Source organism: Leucopleurus acutus, assembly GCF_964270905.1.
Source record: "Leucopleurus acutus genome assembly, chromosome: 1".
In the NCBI taxonomy this organism is placed as follows: Eukaryota; Metazoa; Chordata; class Mammalia; order Artiodactyla; family Delphinidae; genus Leucopleurus; species Leucopleurus acutus.
This window is the reverse complement of record NC_139142.1, coordinates 146,790,154-146,813,340: the sequence shown is the minus strand read 5'-3', so window position 1 is coordinate 146,813,340 and position 23,187 is coordinate 146,790,154. Positions and strand designations below refer to the sequence as shown.

Below are 23,187 nucleotides of genomic sequence, written 5' to 3'. Positions count from 1 at the left end.
GAGTGAGAGCAAGTGAATGAAAGAGAAAAAAGGGAAAGTTTACTTCATTTAAAAAAAATACAGTATGGTATAATAAGAAATATATTTGGTCTTTTTCCTTGGTTCCTGGCACAGAGCTCCTAAAACCCTGGGAACTTCCTGAGTGATCATATGTCTTTTAAGCATATTTTTTATACTAATGAGTTGGCTTAGGGTGGGGCCCCTAGTCAGCCTCAGGCCAGCAGAATGCCTCTGGTCACCGGAAAGATCAACCCTGCATTAGAGGGTGGGAACCCTTATCCCCACCCCACCCCTATCTCTGGGAAGAGAAGAGAGGCTGGAGACTGGGTTATGAAACTCTGAACAATAAGGCTGACATTGTAAAGCAACTATACTATACAAAAATTAATAATAAAAAAATAAACAAATGATGCTGTTGGAGCAGGAAAAAAAACAAACAAAAAACAAGGCTGGTGACCACATCATGGTGCAGGGACACAGTGGCTGGGGTGGGGAGACCGAAGTTCCACTTCTCGCCTCATACCTGCCCTGGCATCTCCTCCTTCAGCTGTGCATGAGCTGCATCCTTTATAATAAATTGGAAACATAGATGAAGGTTTCTCTTGAGTTCCAGGAGCTGTTCTAGGAAAATACTGTACCCAAGCCGGGTGTGGTGGGAACGTCCAATTTGAACTCAGCTGGACAGAAGTGTGGGTTGCCTGGCTCCCCCATCTGCAGTTTGTGTCTCAAGTGGGGGCGGTTTGTGGGACTAAGCCCTTACCTCGAGGGACTGCACGCTAACTCAGAATAAAACTGAACTGCTGGACACCAAGGTCGAGTCCCGAGAATCACAGAACCAGCTATTGGATGGGCAGACGCCAAGTGCCTGGTGTCAGGAAACACCTCACACACACATGCTCTGAACATTCTTTCCGTCAACTGTTTTGATCTCAGAGGAAGAGAGTGGGCCTCCTCCTTCCTTCTGCCCTAAAACTTTCTTCTTTCAGTGGGACACAGTGATTGAAACACCACCCTTAACCGTGGGTTACTCTTATGGCCCTAAGCAAGCCACCGACATCTCATCTATGAGCATAACGTATGGCATTTCTATTTGTCAGAGAAAAGTGATAAAGAATGCAGAAATGAAGAAGGTAAGCATTTTAGAAATAAATATGGTTTAGAATCTAATCCATCATTAGAATTAGGAGGTAAAAAATAAGCATAAGAAGGATGGGAAACCTGAAACCAGAAGAATGGTCAAAATTCCAAAATTAAAGACAACAGATTTTTTTTTAAAGCAACTACAAGTCTCTGGATGGCTCAAATGTCTCTTTAGAAACTGAAATGGCTTCTCGTAGATTAAATCAGATTATGTCTGACAGGCCTCCCCAAATGATAAAACTAATCTGCCGAGAAAATACACTAACTGCTTCCTCCTCCTGTGAAGATAGAGGTAAACAGAAAGATCAGACACGTTCTCTTCCTTCAGGTTATCTAAGTAACTGGAAAGTCCTACAAATCAAGGGCAGGTAAGAGAAAGGAAAACACAATCAACAAACTGTAGGTCAAAGAGAATGCTTTCTCTGCTTCTCTTTTTGAATGTATAGAAAATCCATCATTTGTATAATATTGACCTCAGAGTTTAAATACCTAGAGAAAAGATTATGTGGATTCAGGTTTTCAGAACAGGAATTCAGCAACATGAAATGAGAGGAGAGAAAAACCAGTTGCTGAGAGCAATTTCCTGGGTCCTCTGTCCCCTCCTGTCCACATTTCTGCCCTCCCTCCCTGGGGACTCTGGCCTTGACTGTCTTCAGCATGGAGCCTCACTTCTTGTCTGTCCCCATAGCTGGGGCAGGCGAGGCTGGTCACCAGTTGGGAGAACACAAAGAGCAGGAATCAAGGTGGTCTTCTTACACATGGCTCTGGGGCAGCTCCCAAGCCTTGTCGGGGTGACATCTGAGTTCCCCATTGGTCATGCTATGGCCACAATAGGAATGCCATGGCTTTCCAGATGGAAACACTGGGTAGGGCAGAGGTTAGATAACTTTTAAGGTCTGCTCTAAATCCAAGATACTTGTGATTCCTTAAAATTCAGCTGGGAATTACTGTTACAACTGCTCCATGAGCTACAGGTGCCAGATAAATGTGCCACCCAGCTTTATAAGGACATGCGCTACGAAGGCACCCAACTTGTTTTCCACCTGGAAAGAAGCACTAATTAGCAAGGTCACACCTAGAGACACTCGGGCTCCCTGATCATCACATTCAGAAGAGTTTGTGCCTTTCCTCCTCTCCCTCCCGTTTCTGTAAAGCAGAGATTTCTCCCACCTGCCAACTCCACAGTCTACACAGCTAGCCTGCCTCCTGCCAATTCTCTAGGGAGGTACTTGGTCTTGATATTTGAATCTTCTTTAGAGTGTAAATTACACAGCCGGATTGGAAATGGTTTGCAAGTAGAAACTGGGTCTCATCCTTTTCTGGGCCCCCCTTACATGGCCTAGTTCAATGCTTTCCACAAAGCAGGTGCTTGAAAAGATTAGTTGAATAGGTACATGAGATTAAACAGTGAGTTTTAAAACAAATGAAGCTGCAGGTGCCTGTGCAAATGCAAGTCTTAATTAGAAATACACTGTGCTTGAAAGAAATTTAGAGGCCTCTGGTGACATCCTCCAAAGCAAGGATGTTTATTTACGGAGAACCTGAACTCAATGCAGTAAGTAATAATCCAGTTATATTTTTCCTGGAAACCAACACCCTTGTAAAAATCACCAAATAATATACATTGCTGAAGATCAATCACTTACTGAGGGCTAAGAAACAGAGACTCGGGGAAACATGACCTGACATGCCAGGGGCAAATTCAGTGTCTCTCTCTCTCCAGGAGAAAAATGTCCACAGCAGCTCTGCACTTTAGAGGGCTTGGGAAACAAGCAGTTTTATGTAAAAAAGGAAACATTTGCATTATGCCCCAGGATTCCCAGAGCTATACCTTACATGACAGTCCTGAATGCAGGGGATGGGGTTGGGGGCTGCAGACCTGAAGGCATTACTGGCAATTTATTGACAGATACACTCTCAGAATCTGTGCATTGCATTGTATGCAAATACTTTACCTTGAAAGAAAGAAAAAAAAACCCTCTGAACTCGAGATCTCCATGAAATATGTGGGTGAAAGGGCACCACTGTCCACTATTCTACTTTGAGCTGCATTTAAAAATAAACTAGATGAATAGATTCCCAGATATGGGATAAAGCAAGTATAGTAAAATGCTAATTATAGAATCCAGGAGGCAGGTATATGGGTGCGTGCTATAAATTCAACTTCTTGGTATAGTTGAAAATTCTCATCAAAATAAACTGGGTAAAAACATTACTCATAATATGTAGTAACCTGGGGGTTAGTGCTTTGCTTACAGCCAGATGAAGGTGAGTTTAAGTGAGAATGCAAGTGGAGAGACTGAGGACAGTAGGGCAGGGGTCACTGCTCAGGGGAGCCTTGCCATAAAGGTTAAGAGGAACCAGGAAGTCACCAGGCGGATTTATGGGGACAGACTGCATCATGTCTGTATGCTAATGAGTGGCTCACAGACACTATTATGATGCTCCAGGTGATAGGGGCAGTTGTGAAAGCCCAGCTCTCAGCAGGTGCCAGGAGACAGAGCCAAGCCCACTGAGGAAGGGCTGGCTTCCAGGGGAACACAGACTCTGTACCCCTGGCAAAAGGAGGGAAGCTGGAGTCGGCGGGCACAGGTGTGCAGGTGGGATCCACACACTGAAGAACGTTGCTTTAAATCCTGCAAGGGAGACTCTCAAAGGTTCCTACTTTATTCACTACAGGAAAGTTCTGCAAGGGGTCTGAGACGTAGCTAAGGGTACCCCTGGGACAAACAGCAGACAGTGTGAAGTAAATCCATTTTCTGTTTTCTATCCCTCAATGTCCACGTGTAGCCAACTAAAACTCACCTGCCCAAGAATTGCCTGGGAGCATCCTTTGCCTCCATGTTGAAGTATCCCCCTCCCACTTCACAAATAAAGACCTATTTCCCTTTTCTCAACTCTTACCTAGGGACACTGACCCAAGAAGCAAGAAAAAGTCCATTCAAAATACCAGTGTCTATGTCAATTTTGTTAATAATTTGGGTGACAAATACTTTCAAAGGCCAGATGCATTTTAATTCTTTAAATTCTTTGTTTTCAGCAAAATTGAAGGAGAAACTAATCAAGTTGTCCACTGATACACGTTGATGAAAACTCATTATTTTTGGCATGTAATCTGTAAGAAGTTCAAGGAACTGAGTAAACCTGTTGTTACAAAGTACCTTTCATTCTGAACTATACGTTACTACATCTATTTTTAAAAGTTATAGAATTGATAGTGAAATCTGTATCGATGTCTCAGTTTTAGCAATAAAAATGTCATCTATGAATACATTAATGAATTTAAAATAAAGCCCCATCTTTTTTCTTTTTTTTTCTTTTTTTATACAGCAGGCTCTTATTAGTCAACCATTTTATACGCATCAGTGTATACACGTCAATCCCAATCTCCCAATTCATCACATCACCACCACCACCACCACACCACTTTCCCCCCTTGGTGTCCATATGTTTGTTCTCTACATCTGTGTCTCAGTTTCTGCCCTGCAAACCAGTTCATCTGTACCATTTTTCTAGGTTCCACATATATGCATTAATATACGATATTTGTTTTTCTCTTTCTGACTTACTTCACTCTGTATGACAGTCTCTAGATCCATCCACGTCTCTACATATGACCCAATTTCGTTCTTTTATGGCTGAGTAATACTCCATTGTATATATGTACCACTTCTCCTTTATCCATTCATCTGTCGATGGGCATTGAGGTTGCTTCCACATCCTGGCTATTGTAAATAGAGCTGCAATAAACATTGGGGGGCATGTGTCTCTTTGAATTATGGTTTTCTCTGGGTATATGCCCAGTAGTGGGATTGCTGGGTAATACGGTAATTCTATTTTTAGTTTTTTAAGGAACCTCAAAACTATTCTGCATAGTGGCTATATCAATTTACATTCCCACAAACAGTACAAAAGGGTTCCCTTTTCTCCACACCCTCTCCAGCATTTCTTGTCTGTAGATTTTCTGATGATGCCCATTCTAACTGCTGTGAGGTGATACCTCATTGTAGTTTTGATTTGCATTTCTCTAATAATTAGTGATGCTGAGCAGTTTTTCATGTGCTTTTTGGCCAACAGTTTGTATTCTTTGAAGAAAAGTCTATTTAGGTTTTCTGCCCATTTTTGGATTGGGTTGTTTATTTCTTTAACATTGAGCTGTATGAGTTGTTTATATATTTTGGAGATAAATCCTATCTCCATTGATTTGTTTGCAAATATTTTCTCCCATTCTGAGGGTTGTCTTTTCATCTTGTTTATGGTTTCCTTTGCTGTGCAAAAGCTTTGAAGTTTCATTAGATCCCATTTGTTTATTTTTGTTTTTATTTCCATTACTCTAGGAGGTGGATCAAAAAAGATCTTGCTGTGATTTATATCAAAGAGTGTTCTTCCTATGTTTTCCTCTAAGAGTTTTATAGTGTCCAGTCTTACATTTAGGTCTCAAATCCATTTTGAGTTTATTTTGGTGTATGGTGTTAGGGAGTGTTCTAATTTCAGTCTTTTACATGTAGCTGTCCAGTTTTCCCTGCACCACTTATTGAAGAGACTGTCTTTTCGCCATTGTATATCCTTGCCTCCTTTGTCATAGATTAGTTGACCATAGGTGCCTGGGTTTAACTCTGGGCTTTCTATCTTGTTCCATTGATCTATATTTCTGTTTCTGTGCCAGTACCATATTGTCTTGATTACTGTAGCTTTGTGGTATAGTCTGAAGTCAGGGAGCCTGATTCCTCCAGCTCCATTTTTTTCCCTCAAGAGTGCTTTGGCTATTCGGGGTCTTTTGTGTCTCCATACAAATTTAAACATTTTTTGTTCTAGTTCAGTAAAAAAATGCCATTGGTAATTTGATAGGGATTGTATTGAATCTGCAGATTGCTTTGGGTAGTATAGTCATTATCACAATATTGATTCTTCCAATCCAAGAACATGGTATATCTCTCCAGCTGTTTGTATCATCTTTAATTTCTTTCATCAGCATCTTATAGTTTTCTGCGTACAGGTCTTTTGTCACCCTAGGTAGGCTTATTCCTAGGTATTTTATTTTTTTTGTTGCAGTGGTAAATGGGAGTGTTCCCTTAATTTCTCTTTCAGATTTTTCATCATTAGTGTATAGGAATACAAGAGACTTCTGTGCATTAATTTTGTACCCTGCTACTTTACCAAATTCATTGATTAGCTCTAGTAGTTTTCTGGTGGCATCTTTAGGATTCTCTATGTATAGTACCATGTCATCTGAAAACAATGACAGTTTTACTTCTTTTCCAATTTGTATTCCTTTTATTTCTTTTTCTTCTCTGATTGCCATGGCTACGACTTCCAGAAACTATGTTGAATAATAGTGGTGAGAGTGGACACCCTTGTCTTGTTCTTGATCTTAGAGGAAATCCTTTCCGTTTTTCACCATTGATAATGATGTTTGCTATGGGTCTGTCATATATGGCCTTTATTATGTTGAAGTAGGTTCCCTCTACGCCCACTTTCTAGAGAGCTTTTATCATAAACGGGTGTTGAATTTTGTTAAAAGCTTTTTCTGCATCTATTGAGATGATCATATGGTTTTTATTCTTCAATTTGTTAATATGGTGTATCACATTGATTGACTTGAGTATATTGAAAAATCCTTGCATCCCTGGGATAAATCCCACTTGACCATGGTGTATGATCCTTTTCATGTGTTGTTGGATTCTGTCTGTTAGTATTTTGTTGAGGATTTTTGCATCTATATTCATCAGTGATATTGGTCTGTAATTTTCTTTTTTTGTAGTATCTTTGCCTAGTTTTGGTATCAGGGTGATGCTGGCCTCATAGAATGAGTTTGGGAGTGCTCCTTCTTCTGCAATTTTTTGGAAGAGTTTGAGAAGGATGGGTGTTAGCTCTTCTCTAAATGTTTGATAGAATTCACCTGTGAAGCCATCTGGTCCTGGACTTTTGTTTGTTGGAAGATTTTTAACCACAGTTTCAACTTCATTACTTGTGTTTGGTCTGTTCATATTTTCTATTTCTTCCTCGTTCAGTCTTGGAAGGTTATACTTCTCTAAGAATTTATCCATTTCTTCCAGGTTGTCCATTTTATTGGCATAGGGTTGCTAGTAGTAGTCTCTTTGGATGCTTTGTATTTCTGCAGTGTCTGCTGTAACTTCTCCTTTTTCATTTCTAAGTTTATTGATTTGAGTCCTCTCCCTCTTTTTCTTAATGAGTCTGGCTAATGGTTTATCAATTTTGTTTATCTTCTCAAAGAACCAGTTTTTACTTTTATTGATCTTTGCTATTTTCTTTGTTTCTACTTCATTTATTTCTGCTCTGATCTTTATGATTTCTTTCCTTCTGCTAACTTTGAATTTTGTTTGTTCTTCCTTCTCTAGTTCCTTTAGATGTAAAGTTAGATTATTTGCAAATTTTCTTGTTTCCTAAGGTAGACTTGTATAGTTATAAACTTCCCTCTTTGAACTGCTTTTGCTGCATCCCATAGGTTTTGGATCGTCATGTTTTCATTGTCATTTGTCTCTAGGTATTTTTTGATTTCCTCTTTGATTTCTTCAGTGATCTCTTGGTTATTTAGTAATGTATTATTTAGCCTCTATGTGTTTGTGTTTTTTACGTTTTTTTCCCTGTAATTTATTTCTAATCTCATAGCGTAGTGGTCAGAAAAGATGCTTGACATGATTTCAATTTTCTTAAATTTACTGAGGCTGGATTTGTGACCCAAGATGTGATCTATCCTGGAGAATGTTCCATGCACACTTGAGAAGAAAGTGTAGTCTGCTGTTTTTGGATGGAATGTCCTATAAATATCAATTAAATCTATCTGGTCTATTGTGTCATTTAAAGCTTGTGTTTCCTTATTAATGTTCTGTTTGGATGATCTGTCCATTGGTGTAAGTGAGGTTTTAAAGTCTCCCACTATTAGTGTGTTACTGTCGGTTCCCTCTTTTAGAGCTGTTAGCAGTTGTTTTATGTATTGAGGTGCTCTTATGTTGGGTGCATATACATTTATAAGTTCTATCTTCTTCTTGGATTGATCCCTTGATCATTATGTAATGCCCTTCCTTGTCTCTTGTAACATTCTTTATTTTTAAGTCTATTTTATGATATGAGTATAGCTACTCCAGCTTTCTTTTGATTTCCACTTGCATGGAATATCTTTTTCCAACCCCTGACTTTCTGTCTGTATGTGTTCCTAGGTCTGAGGTGGGTCTCTTGTAAACAGCATATATATGGGTCTTGTTTTTGTATCTATTTAGCAAGCCTGTGTCTTTTGGTTGGAGCATTTAATACATTCACGTTTAAGGTAATTATCAATATGTATGTTCCTGTTACCATTTTCTTAATTGTGTTGGGTTTGGCTTCTTAGGCCCTTTTCTTCTCTTGTGTTTCCCACTTAGAGAAGTTCCTTTAGCATTTGTTGTAGAGCTGGTTTGGTGGTGAATTCTCTTAGCTTTTGCTTGTCTGTAAAGCTTTTGATTTCTCCATAGAATCTGAATGAGATCCTTGCCTGGTAGAGTAATCTTGGTTGTAGGTTCTTCTCTTTCATCACTTTAAGTAGATCATGCCACTCCCTTCTGGCTTGTAGAGTTTCTGCTGAGAAATCAGCTGTTAACCTTATGGGAGTTCCCATGTATGTTATTTGTTGTTTTTCCCTTGCTGCTTTCAATAATTTTTCTTTGCCTTTTATTTTTGCCAATCTGATTACTATGTGTCTCGCTGTGTTTCTCCTTCAGTTTATCCTGTATGGGACTCGCTGCGCTTCCTGGACTTGGGTGGCTATTTCCTTTCCCATGTTAGGGAAGTTTTCGACTATAATCTCTTCAAATATTTTCTTGGGTCCTTTCTCTCTCTCTCCTCCTTCTGCGACCGCTATAATGTGAATGTTGTTGCGTTTAATGTTGTCCCAGATGTCTCTTAGGCCGTCTTTATTTCTTTTTATTCTTTTTTCTTTATACTGTTCTGTAGCAGTGAATTCCACCATTTTGTCTTCCAGGTCACTTATCCGTTCTTCTGCCTCAGTTATTTTGCTATTGATTCCTTCTAGTGTATTTTTCATTTCAGTTATTTTACTGTTCATCTCTGTTTGTTCTTTAATTCTTCTAGATCTTTGTTAAATATTTTTTGCATCTTCTCGATCTTTGCCTCCATTCTTTTTCCGAGGTCCTGGATCATATTCACTATCATTATTCTGTATTCTTTTTCTGGAAGGTTGCCTACCTCCACTTCATTTAGTTGTTTTCCTGGGGTTTTATCTTGTTCCTTCATCGGGTACATAGCCCTCTGCCTTTTTATCTTGTCTGTCTTTCTGTGAATGTGGTTTTTATTCCACAGGTTGCAGGACTGTAGTTCTTTTTGCTTCTGCTGTCTGCCCTCTGGTGGATGAGGGTATCTAAGAGGCCTGTGCAAGTTTCCTGATGGGAAGAACTGGTGGCAGGTAGAGCTGGCTGTTTCTCTGGTGGGAAGAGCTCAGTAGAACTTTAATCTACTTGTCTTCTGATGGGTGGGGCTAGGTTCCCTCCTTGCTGGCTGTTTGGCCTGAGGTGACCCAACATTGGAGCCTACCCGGGCTCTTTGGTGGGGCTAATGGCAGACTCTGGGAGGGTGCACACCAAGGAGTACTTCCCAGAACTTCTGCTGCCAGTGTCCTTGTCCTAATGGTGAGACAGAGCCACCCCCCTGCCTCTGCAGGAGACCCTCCAACACCAGCAGGTAGGTCTGGTTCAGTCTCCTACGGGGTCACTGCTCCTTTCCATGGGTCCCGATGCACACACTACTTTGTGTGTGCCCCCCAAGGGTGGAGTCTCTGTTTCCCCCAGTCCTGTTGAAGTCCTGCAATCAAATCCCGCTAGCCTTCAAAGTCTGATTCTCTAGGAATTCCTCCTCCCTTGCCAGACACCCAGGTTTGGAAGCCTGAAGTGAGGCTCAGAACCTTCACTCCAGTGGGTGTACTTCTGTGGTATAAGTGTTCTCCAGTTTGTGAGTCACCCAACCAGCAGTTATGGGATTTGATTTTATTGTGATTGCACCCCTCCTACCATCTCATTGTGGCTTCTCCTTTGTCTTTGGATGTGGGGTATCTTTTTTTGTGAGTTCCAGTGTCTTCCTGTCGATGATTGTTCAGCAGTTAGTTGTGCTTCTGGTGTTCTCATAAGAAGGAGTGAGAGCACATCCTTCTACTCCGCCACCTTGAACCAATCTCTTCCAAAGCCCCATCTTTTGTAGAGAGGTAGATTTCCAATTTTTTATGTTTAATAATTATTTATTAAAATTTGTAATTAAGTGTCACCTTGAGGAATTATGTAGCATTAATCACTATAATCCTAAATCGATCCAGAGAAAAATTCTTAACACTTATTTTCTGAAGGAATAATTTTTATGTAAATATTTACGTTTGAGAAAACCAAGGCAGAATGATTAATAAAAGAGTTTCAAACATAAAGTTATATCACATTTGGATAAAATTCTGTGTGGAAAGTGGAATAGAAATATAAGTGCAGAGAGAAAATGGGAGTATGTAAAATATCAACCAGTTAAAGAAGGGCTTGTTTGTATATTTTTTTTAATTAATGATATGGGCGTCAGATTATATGGCATTTAAATAGATTCAATTTAAAATAGAGACTGACAGTTTTATTTTTAAACGTCCATTTTACAATTGGATGGAAGTAACATAATTTGTAGTTAATTAATCTGAAGTTAGAACTTTAGATGTCAAGGTTAAAATACATGAATGAAAAAATACAGCTTCTCAAAATTCTTGCGGGTGTCACTGGAGCAGGAAGTGTGAAGGCCTCTGGCTTAGGTGTCACTCTGTCGCATTCCGACGTGCATGGCTGGAGCCAGGGGGAGCAGGGCACACACTCCCTAGCCCTAGGGACCAGTTAGGGTGCAGACTGTGGACATGCACATGCAGACCTGCATCTTATAATTTGTGCATATTTCTGCCTTGCAGGGTATAGTGCAGGACATGCAAAGGCGGGGTGGTCTGGTTCACTGTTTGCATACATGAAGGTGGGAGGACAGTCCTGGCTTGTCCTACGGGACCTTCACTGTGATTCCAGCACAGGCATCGTGGAAGCAAGAGCAGGAAGCCATGGTCGCAACTTACCATTTGCAGCCAAATGTTGGTGGTCAACACTTGGTTCTTCTCATCCTTTAAAGGAAAAAAAAAAAGTCAAAAATATGGTTTATATGATTTACATAAGAAGAAATGATACCCTTATATTCATATACCAATCTGATGGTTGGGACGGTTGGCGTGTGTGGAAAATAGAATTCATGGAGCACTTCCAAATATACTCCAGCATTTCCCCAGAGCACAGCTTTTCTATTTATGCTGAAGTAATACACATTCATTACAGAGCTCTTACAAAAGATGGAAAAGTATAGAGAAGAAAATTAAAACCCTGCAACCCCACCATCCCGAGATGATACCTGCTAATCGTTTATCTTATTTTTCCTTACACATTATTTATCATTTGTATACTTAAAAAATAAGACTGGATGCAGATTCCAATCTTTTAAAGTCAAGTTTATTAGCAGAATAGATAGAGTTTTAAGCAAATTGAAATAGGCTTCCCTCCCCGGGGGAAGGGAGTCCCCGCCCCACCCCGTGACAGCTGCGGCACCTGTGCTAACAGTGCTGCGTGGGCCCCATTTCTCCCTGAGCCCCAAGGGTCTGCCTGCCTTTCCTCCCATCCTCCATCAGCCTGGCAGCACCCAGGCCCTCGACACACACCTGCAGGGTACATCCTGTCTAGGTGAGCAAACTAAGGGTCAGAAAGGTGGTTCCTTTATGAAGGAACCATTCACACTTGGATCTGAGTCAACAGCCCCTCTTTCCACATTTCCAAACTGAGAGTGGGTTCCAAGCTGGGCGCCAAAGTCTGCATTTTTTTCAGGAAGCTCCAGAGAGCAGATTGACCATGGCTTTGCCCCTGCACTGGACACCCAAAGAAGATGCTAGTCAACATGGGGCCTTTCCACCTGGGATGCAACCAGTTTTTTAGCATGGCTGGAAAAGCCCAAAAGGGCCTAGCAAAAGCCACGGTGCACACGAGACAAACAAGCCCATTTCATGCAATAGTTCTGCTGAGAATGCTGTTCACTATTTCGTGTTCAATTCCCACCTAAAAGACTCTGTAAATTAGCAATTTTCACCCTCTCCAGGAGAAAGTACTTATTAATGCTGAGATACCCAGAGGCTGAGGCCATAAGCCCCTCCAGCAGGAACTACCTGGCCGGCTCCCTGATGGCAGTCACAAAAACAGACCCAGTGGCAGAAAGAACACCATCTACTGGGGCATGGTCTCAGGGCAGGGACACAAGTGAGAAATGGATGCTGCTTCTCCTTCAAATACAAATGTGCTGAATGCGTAAGAAGCTGGCAGAGATTCTTTGATGCATCAATGTCCCTGTCCCAGTAGCTCACCCTGGGTGCCTCTGAGAGGTGAGAGCTGGAGGCAGGAAGGTGGGTGTAAATCTCACAGAGAGGATCAGGCTGCCTAGGGAAAAACAGGGGACCAAGTCCCAAGGGTCCAAGGCCAGGGGCTGTGTCCAGAAGAAGCTGCCAATTCTGTACAAGAAAAATACATCCCCTTTTTCAAAATAACACATGCCAGGGGTTTTGGTAGAAAAAGCTGTGGAGCTAACCTCGCTCCATCCTCTGTGCAGAGATAACAGTCGCTGACAGAGCCATGCATCTGAATTGCAAGAGGGCTCTAGTTCCAGTCCAATCTCCAGTACTATTTGAAAGCACTGATAAACTCTTACAGGACATATGTCCCTTGCCTCAACTTATTAAGAAGTTGTTTTTAATCAACTTAAAATTAGCCAGTGTTCCATTCACGTGGCTTTCTTTTAATTGCATCCACGTCTTTATCTTCTGAGAGAAAGGCTTCTGTGGTTTGGGAGCTCAATTACGACCAATCTAATTAAAAGGCTTTCTTCTTTCCAACATGTTAGCTGAAACCTCATTAGAGGGAAATGAGATTTCTGTGGTGTGTGGCAGCATGGGACTGAGCAGGCATTTCAAACTGTAATCAACGCAAAGCAGCAGCCAGCCTCCAACGGAAGGAGCAGCAATGCGGGTGGGGGAACCTCCACGGAGATGCGGGAAAACCCTGCAGGACCAGCAGAGCAGAGAGGCTACTGTCTGTGTTCCCAAGGTGGGCCCCTCACACCACCCCCATCCCAGGGCCACCCACTAGCTGAGTCTCAGCTCTCAGTCTGCATGGTGACAAGGTGTCCCACCTCCTTCCCACCCCCCTGTGAAGTATGTCCTTCCCCCCAAAGACTGAATGTCTGTGTTGCCCAAATTTCCTATGTTGAAACCTACCCTGCATGGGGATGGTATTAGGAGATGGGGTCTTTGGAAGGTGTTTAGGTCATGAGGGTGGGTTCACCCTCATGACCAGGATTATTGTCCTTAATAAAGGGACCCCAGAGGGCTCCCTCACCCCTTCTGCAATGTGAAGACCCAGTCAGAAAACAGCCATCTATGAACCAGGAAGCAGGCTCTCACCAGACATCAAAAGCTGCAGGTACCTTGATCCTGTACTCCCCAGCCTCCAGAATTGTGAGAAATAAATGCGTGTCATTAAGCCACTCAGTCTATGGTACTTTGGTTACAGCAGCTGAGCTGATGGAAGGCAGGGCCCTCACAGGGTCTGAACTCTGCTCAGTTCCAGATAGGCTCTCTGCCCTCCTCCAGCTGTACTGTTCAAATAATCCAGTCTCAAGTCCTTAGGGCAGCACACAGCCCTTTCTACAACCCACAGTCCAGCCAAGTGTTCATTTGCTTATTCATTCATTCACTCATTTGACAAATATTTCTGGAGCACTTCCTGTTTGGGGCATTATGCCAGCCTGACATGCACAGTGGGAACTGAACAGACACGGTCCCTGAGCTCATGGAATATAAAATATGGGTGGAGGGTGGGATAACATAATTCGACAATGACACACCTATAATTACAAATGGTGACAAGTCACAGAGGACAGGAACAGAGCCCCTTCAGAGGATGACAGGAAGAAGGACTTCACCAGAGTGATGGGGATGGGATCCTGAGGAAAAGACATCACCTTTACTTCCTATGACCCTGCAACACCAAAGCCACGACCCCTCACGCCCACTGTGTGCACCCCTACCCTTCTAGATCTTGCTCCCCACTCAACCCCCAAGTGCCTGCCCTGCCCCATGCCCTCCTCCTTCCTCCTGCACAAGCCCAGGGGCTCCAGGAGGGAGCCGGCAACCTGGGCAGACCTGTGGCCTCGGACAGGAGAGTGCAATTCAACCCAAGGAGGAACCTTCCTGCCAATTGTCCAGCTGCTTTAGAAGGGACCTAACATGTATCCACAAGGATAACAAGTTAGCTGAACATTATTTAATGCTTAATAAATCTATTTTCCATTTTAAAAAAAGAGGGGACCTATCGACCAGTTCCTGAGTTGTAAGCACAGAGGATGGCCACCCTTCTGGTCCACCCCTGGGCTGGCCCCCTCAGGGCGAAGCCAGGTGACCAGGGCCTGCAAGGTCTGCAGAGCCAGATCCCACACACCCAGTGCCCCTGCCACAGCTCCCCAGCCTCGTCCCCGCCACCCTGCCACCCACGGTGGCAGAAAAATAAATTGAGAGGCTGTGATTTTCCCTGAGTCAGCGAGATATTAGGGTTGAGAGAAGACTCATATCCAGCATAAGAAATAAATGCCTAAAAGTCAATAAGAAAAAGGCAGACAATCCAACAGAAAAATGGGCAAAAGGTGAACCAACCCATGATTTTCACTACAGAGGATAACAGTAAATGGTATTTGAAAATAACACAGCTAAACCTTAAATAGAGTTTGCAGTCTTCTGAATGTGATACACACACACACACACACACACACACACACACACACACACACACACTGTTTTTTCAAATTCATTACAGTCTTGTGACAACCACACAGTGAAGTCAGTACTATTATTATTCTCATCTCATAGCTCAACACCAGTGTTTCAGCCGCCAGGTGACTCTGCTCCCAATGTCCTAAGGAAACACTTTGGTGATGGTCACAGAAAATGATTCCCTTTGGCATCTGTACAGCACAGACATTCTCAAACTACAGGCTGGGAACCTCTGAGTTTCTGAGATGCTTCCAGAGGATCAGTGAAGCCACACCTTTTTCACAATCATGAGAAGTTATTAGCCTATTTCACCCTCATTTACTCATGAACGGTTGGTAGAGCTTTGCAGAGACCACGTGACATACGATGCAGCAGACTGACCGCAGAAGTGGATCAGAGAATCCAGCTGTCTTCTATGAAGCTGGGCATTAAGAAGATTTGCAAATATATAAAACAGTGCTACTTTTCTCACTAAATGTGTTTTTCCTGGGAAAATATAGTTGTTTTTCTTAAAGTATTAGTTATGGTAACAAGGCATGGGGTTATTATTTCGAATGAATTCATGGACTTGAAAATGTTTTCTTAGTTTTTATTTCAAACATGGTAATAAATATTGATAGATGTAACCCATGTAAAAAAAACTTGGGGGGGGGAACAGGGATCTGCAATAACTGTTATGAGAGTAGAGGGGTCCAGAAGCTTAGAAGTTTGAGAGCCACTGGTGCAGGCTTGGTGTTCCTAAGACAAGGCGTTCCTGGTTCTTGGACCCAGGGGCCCAGCCCCATCTCTGTTCTCATTTGGGGGTTGCTCAGAGTCTGTGTTTTGGAAGTACAGTGTGAAAAGTCTGCCCCAGCCTCCCCAGGGAGGGGCAAGGGGTTCGAGGGTGCACTTTTTACTAGGACTGAAAGGGCTTCTTTCCACTTCTGTTAGAGGAAGAGCCTCCCTGTCTCCCCCAAGAGGACCCAAATCTGGAAGAACGAAGCCTGGGGCATGGATCATGAGAGCAGAACCAGAGAAAAGAGACTCTATCTTGAGTCAGCAGCGCTGGAAAGTGGAGGAAGGGTGGAGGGGCCGGGGGATTATGGATGTAGGAGAGAGGGGGAAAGAGGTGGACTCCAGTCACACTGGTAAACCAACACTCAAGCTTCATCTGAACTCTCTCTGGACAGAAACAATAAATTTCCCTTTATTCTGAAGCCATCATCCTGACTGAATCAGTGTCTAAGCATCCCCTTCACAAACACAGCACACATAACAAGTTGTCTCTGGCAGGACTCAAGGTAAGCAACTGCACGCAAGAGCTGGACTCTACAAGTGCCTGGGTCATGGAAACCAGTGCTGGAGCTTCAGCATCAGGCTTCTCCAACAAACTCTCTTGGGAACCTGGCTGTGGGAAGTCCCATCAAAACGAGGTCCTCTGAAGACAGGAGCTAGCGATAGGGGATCTCAACACAACCCTCGGTGTGGAACTGGTGCCAAGGTGGGTTCAAAAGGTCGAAGGGAAGGGAAAGGGATGAGATACATGAAAGAAGGCAGGAGCTAGAAGTGAAAGCAGTAATGTTTTCTTTTTTCGTTATTTGACATTTATATTTCTACACGCAATGTAAATTAATTGGTTTAATAAATTAAGCAAAAATAAAGATCACATAAAAGGAAAGAATGTATATGAAAAAAATTATCACCATTATAACACAGAAAATTAAAAACTATGTGTAGACACACCCTCATAAGGCATGGGCAAGATGAAAAAATTGGAATGACAGATTCACAAACATAGTTTGGCAATGAATGAATGAATGAATACATAAATAATTTAAAATGCAAGGAAGAAAGGAAGGCAAGCAGATAAACACAACTAAAATACAAAATATAATCTGGAAAAAAGCCCAATTAAGACAAGCATGCTTCCCATGAATTCTTTCTACTATATAACTCAATAAAGCCTTGGATCAAATTAAACATGATTTCAAATATGAGATTATAAAATACTGAATGAAATAAAAGGGAGACTGCAGAGCTAAACAAATGAACTGAGAACCAAAACAATACGGTTACATGGCTAATAACTTAGAGCCAGAAAGGAACAAAACAGACCCAGCTGAAAACTGAGTTACTGGCATGAAGGCAAGGCATGAGATAACCACAGTATGTAGAGGAAAAACACAAAGAGATTAAGTCAATTAGGGACGTGGACACAGAAGTGCCACAAGGAGGGCACAACTTGAGCTGAAATGGAGAACATGCACGTGGGAAACAGAAAGTGTCCTGGGACCATGCATAGGAGACACACTTCTGGTTCTAGCAAAACAGTAAAATCCATGACCTGAACACTGTCCTGCTACCAAACACCTAGAAATGCTGGAGAAAATCACAGAAATATCTTCTTAAATGCAAATGGAAGCTCACAAAAATGGAAGAGAAATCTTCAAAAACAAAATCTTCAAAAACAAAGAAACCGAAAAGAACACTGTCAGGGGCACTGGTGGTGCAGTGAATAAGAATCTGCCTGCCAGTGCAGGGGACACGGGTTCGATCCCTGGTCCAGGAAGATCCCACATGCCACAGAGCAACTAAGCCTATGAGCCACAACTACTGAGCCTGTGCTCTAGAGCCTGCAAGCTACAACTACTGAGCCCACGTGCCACAACTACTGAAGCCCACGTGCCTAGAGCCCATGCTCCACAACAAGAGAAGGCACTGCAATAAGCAGCCCCCTCACCACAGTGAAGAGTAGCCCCCACTCGCCGCAACTAGAGAAAGCCCACGGGCAGCAAAGAAGACCCAACACAGCCAAAAATAAATAAATAACCTTTAAAAAAATAAAATAAAAAAGCTTCAGAAGGAGAAAATTTAAAGAAATAATGACTGAAATTTCCAGAATTGCTGAACTAACCCTCAGTTTAAGGAAGCTCAACAAGTTACTCAAGAAGATAAATATGACCCAAAAACAAATCAAAGTTTAATAATCATTTTTTTCAGCTCCTATATGTAAAGAGCTTACAATTAAGCTCTTATAGCAAGAAAAAAAAAACCTGAACATACTGAAAATCAGTGACTTTGGATGGACCCATGAGAGCTTGATGTTGCAGTGTAAAGTGCCACACTGAAATCTGAAAACAGGCGAATTCACAGAGTCATAGACAAGATCTGCTTACCTGGGGCAGAGGCTACTAGAGCCATAAACTTGCAGTAACACCCACATGGTCATTTTGATGAGTCTCTGTTTGCTGAGGATAAACTTGAGTGAGAATAAGAAACCTCCAGGGAGCCACAACCTTGGGGACACCCTACACGCTCATGGATTTCATCTCCAGGAGCCCCACCAAGTTCTCAAGGTAAATATGCAAGAAAGATCCCCTTGTAACTCTGGCACAGGAATGGAAGGAGTAACTTAGGAAACAGGCCACCCAAAGCCTTCTCCATAGCAAAGGCTACTCTCCAACCTTTCCAGAGCTTGATCTCCACCATTCCTCCCACACCAGTGCCCTGGAGCCTTTCTATCCCATGCGAAGGAGGGGATGAAAGCCATCATAGGAGGGAAACACTTGTAAAGGCCACAGCCCAGGAGCACAGACAGGCCCACTGAAAGGCTGAGGTTTAACCCTAACACTACAGAACCTATAGAACACTTCCCCTCCCCCACATCATCCCACCACACTAACACTCCAGAATAAGGGCAGTGGGAACCACTCTAAAAGCTGCAGACTCCCTCTGAGGAGGGATACTGAGCGAAGACCAAAATCAAGAGGGGAGACAAAAACAGACACTAGAAGAATCTGAAACCTCTGGCACAGAAAGCTACAGCAAACATTACAGCCCAACTACTAGCCAAACTAACATAAATTCTCACATTAAAGGTGTATTTATTTCAATTTCTATTACCTTATAGGATATTTCTGATTTATAACAGAACACTACAAGGCAACTAAAAGACAAGAAAAAAAGTATGAAGAGACAAAGCAAGCATCAGAAAAAGACTGTAATATGACACAGATGTTGAAATTATCAAACACTAAATTTAAGATAATATGATCAATATGTTAAAGGGCTCTAAAGGAGAAATAAACAACATGCAAGAACAGATGGGTAGGGGGAACCTTCAAGATGGCGGAGGAGTAAGAAGTGGAGATCATCTTCTCCCCACAAATATATCAAAAATACATCTACATGTGGAACAACTCCTACAGAACACCTACTGAACGCTGGCAGAAGACCTCAGACTTCCCAAAAGGCAAGAAACTCCCTGTGTACCTGGGTAGGGCAAAAGAAAAAAGGAAAAACAGAGACAAAAGAATAGGGACAGGACCTGCACCTCTAGGAGGGAGCTGTGAAGGAGGAAAAGTTTCCACACACTAGGAAGCCCCTTCAGTGGCAGAAAATATGCTTGAAAATATGTCATAGAAACTTTTGAAACTGAAATGCAAAAAAGGAAAAAGAATGAAAAAAATAGACCATACAATAACTCTGGGATGATTTCAAAATGTATAACTCTATATAGTTGTGTTACCAAAATAAAAAGGAGGAGAGCAGATGAATAACTGAAGTAATAATGGCTGAGAACTTTCCAAAATTAATGACAGACACAAATCACATATCCCGGAAAGTGAGGGAACACCAAGCAGGATAAATATCTAGAAAAATAGACATGGACCTAATACCTATCACAGAAATAAAATCAAAATGGATCATAAGACTAAATGTAAAACTAGAAGAAAACATAGGATAACGTATGTGTGATCTGAGGCTTGGTGATGAGCTTTTGGATACAATGCCAAAGGAACGATGATCCATGCAAAAAATAAAGTAATTAAAATTGCTAGGTTGGATTTTATTAAACTTAAAAACTGCTCTGTGAAAGACAGTTACCAGAATGAAAAAACAAACCACAGACTGGGAGATGGTTTCTCAAAATAACATCTCTGATAAAGGACTTGGATCTGAAATATTGAAAGAAAAGTCAACATGAAGAAAACAAACAACCTAACTAAAAAATAGGCAAAAGATGTGAACAGACACCTGAACAACAAAGATACACAGATGGTAAAAAAGCATACAAAAAGATGCTCAACATGTCATTAAGGAATTACAAATTAAAACAGTGAGATACTGCCACACACCTATTAGAATGATTAATATCTAAAAAACTGACAATACCAATTGCTGAGAGGATGTGGAGCAGTAAGAACTCTCATTTACTGCTGGTGGGAATGCAAAATGATGTGCCAGTCTGGAAGACGGTTTGGCAGTCTCTCATAAAACTAAACATAGTATCACCAGACTATCCGATAAATGCACTCCTAGATATTTACGCCAAGGTTTGAAAATTTTTATCCACACAAAAGCCTTCGTGTTAATGTTTATGGCCAGGTTATTCATAACTGGCAAAACCTGGAAGCAACCAAGATGTCCTACAGTAGATGAATGGATAAACTGCGTTACATTCCCTATGATGAACTACTACTATTCAGGGATAAAATGAAATAAGCTATCAAACCACGAAACATATAGATAAACCTTAAACATATACTGCTAAGTGAAAGAAGCCAGGCTGAAAAGGCAACATACCGTATGATTTCAATTATAAGACACTGCAGAACTAGGGATGGTAAACAGATGGATCAGTTGTGCTGTGTGTGAGGTTATAAGGATGAATAGATGGAGCACAGGGGATTTTTAGAGCAGGGAAACAATTTTGTATGATATTGCAATAGTGAACACAAGACATAAAGCATTTGTCAAAACCCATATAACTGTAGAGCACAAAGAGTAAACCTTAATGTATGCAAATTTAAAAGAAGATCATTTAGGAAGTCAGAGGCTCCAGGATGGAATGCAAAATGTGAGAAATGGATCTAAATACATCACAAAAGTATGAACCTCCCTGACGGAGTTGGAGGAAAAGGGTGCTGACCTAAGTAAATTCCAAAATAAGGGAGTCTGTAAGGCACCGTACACTAGCACTGCACTCTAGATGATGAAGCTGTTCTCCACAGAGGTCTGGCCTAACAATTCTAAAACCACTGCATGTATACTGGAATTGAACAATTACGTAAGTGGGTGGAAGATCGTGGGAGTCAGATTTCTCACCACTGGGGTGGGAGGAGGTTAGAATTACCTATATGGTAATGGATTAGAGTTGGAGACATAAGGCAAAATTCACATTTAGCTTAATATAGATTCCAGTGTTATATATAGAAATACCATAGATATGTGCATATACATGCATTCGTATACATACTGTATACATACACCTGTCCCTTACTCCGTCAATTTAGAGGGCCTAGAAACATGCCCCAGGAGCAATGAACACACACACCAAGCACCGAGATTTTGTTTCCTAATCATTCTCCAGTAAAAAGAATCAGGTGTCCTTCAGAAACAGCTGACTCCAGGTGTTGGGCAGGAAATAAACAAGATGACCTGGAGCATCTTTGAGTGCCAGAAAGTAAGAAAGTGGTCAAAAAATAAATACATAAATTCACAACGATGAGGGTACATCAAAGGGTCACAGGAACAAACAGAACAAGTACCCAGGTGGCCAAAGCTGGAACAATTTGAGAAACAAAAATCCATAAAGTAGTATTGAAGTATAACCAGAGTATAAGATAAATATCCGTGAGTCCACACTGCCATAAATAAATAATTGAATAAATAAAAGGGAGAGAACAGACAAATCTCTCATGCAGAGGAACTCCAAATAATTTATGTAGATACTCCACTTTTTAAGGAGATGGAGCTTACCTCCCCACTACTTAAATGTGGGCTGCACAGAGTGACTTCCTTGCAAAAACTACAGTATAGACGGGCGGGGGGGAAAACGTAACTGTACAGTGGAGAGGCCTGACCTACCTAAAGTCATAAGATGAAGGTCAACATCAACAATGACAAATCATATTGACGATATATGCCCTTGATATGACAGGATGAGGATGGTACTTTTAGCTCTGTGGTCCTCCTCCCCGAAACATATTACCTCAGTCTAACTATGAGGAAAACATCCAACAAATTCCAACGGAGGGACATTCTACAAAATGCCTGACCAGCACTCTTCAAAACTGTCAAAGTCATCAAAAACAAGGAAAGTCTGAGAAACTGTCACAACCAAGAGGCGCCTAAAGAGATGACTAAATGGAATGTGGTACCTGGATGGGATCCTAGGACAGAAAAATGACAATAAGTAAAAAATCAAGAAAATCCTAATAAAGCATGGACTTGAGTTAAAATAATCTATCAATATATGTTCATTAATTATAATAAAAGGTAGCATACAAATGTACGATGATAATAACCGGGGAAACTGGGTGTGGGGCAAATGAGTAAATCTTTGCAAATTTTCCCTAAATCTAAAACTGTCCTAAAATAAAATATGTATTTAAAAAACCAAATCTACTAAGTGAAGTCAGAAAGAGAAAGACAAATACCATATGATATCACTTATATCTGGAATCTAAAATAGGATACAAATGAACTTATTTACAAAGCAGAAACAGACTCACAGACAGAAAACAAACTTATGGTTATCAAAGGGGATAGCAGGGATGGGGGATAAATTGGGAAATTGGGGTTAACAGATACAAACTACTATATATAAAATAGATAACAAGGACCTACCATATAGCACAGGGAACTATATTCAATATCCTGTAATATGCCATAATGGAAAGGAATATGAAAAAGAAATATATATTTATAACAATCACTTTGCTGTACAGGAGAAATTAACACAACACAACCCTGTAAATCAACTATACTTCAATAAAATAAAATTAAAAAAAAATAAAGTCCTCCCCTTGTCAAATCAGGACAGGGTCACCTTGGAAACCTGTTGGGCTAAGAGTACTGCCCAAACAATACACATCAACAAAGAGAAAGCACCTACCATGTCCTCTCTCAGATTCCTAGCTCACACCATTTATCACAAGGGCTCTAAGAGGTCCTGGAGAATCTGACTAAGCCTGTGCTTCCCAAACGGGTTTATAGAATCCTTTTTTTCTGTAAAATCTATAAATAACGAGTCCCCTATGGATCCTTAGACTCTATCTTTTAGAGACTTGTAGGAAGCTAATAAATTACTGGTGCCCAGAAATAATTTGGCAATTCACCAACAATTAATCACCATAGAGTTCTAACACTCAGAAAGGAAAATTCGACACCTCTACCTTCCCCAGCCCCAAAGT

The 23,187-nt window shown here is 41.4% G+C and overlaps 1 protein-coding gene across 1 annotated transcript in view; it reads right to left on the bottom strand.

Annotated features, from left to right (window-relative positions):
* Positions 1 to 23,187, bottom strand: part of CHRNA7 (cholinergic receptor nicotinic alpha 7 subunit) — a gene marked incomplete at both ends in the record, with an annotated part of 121,058 nt that overhangs the window by 65,789 nt on the left and 32,082 nt on the right. The window contains one exon of the mRNA XM_082843319.1: positions 11,231 to 11,275. Within this exon, the coding sequence (XP_082699445.1) occupies positions 11,231 to 11,275 (45 nt within the window). The remainder of the gene's footprint in view (positions 1 to 11,230; positions 11,276 to 23,187) is intronic.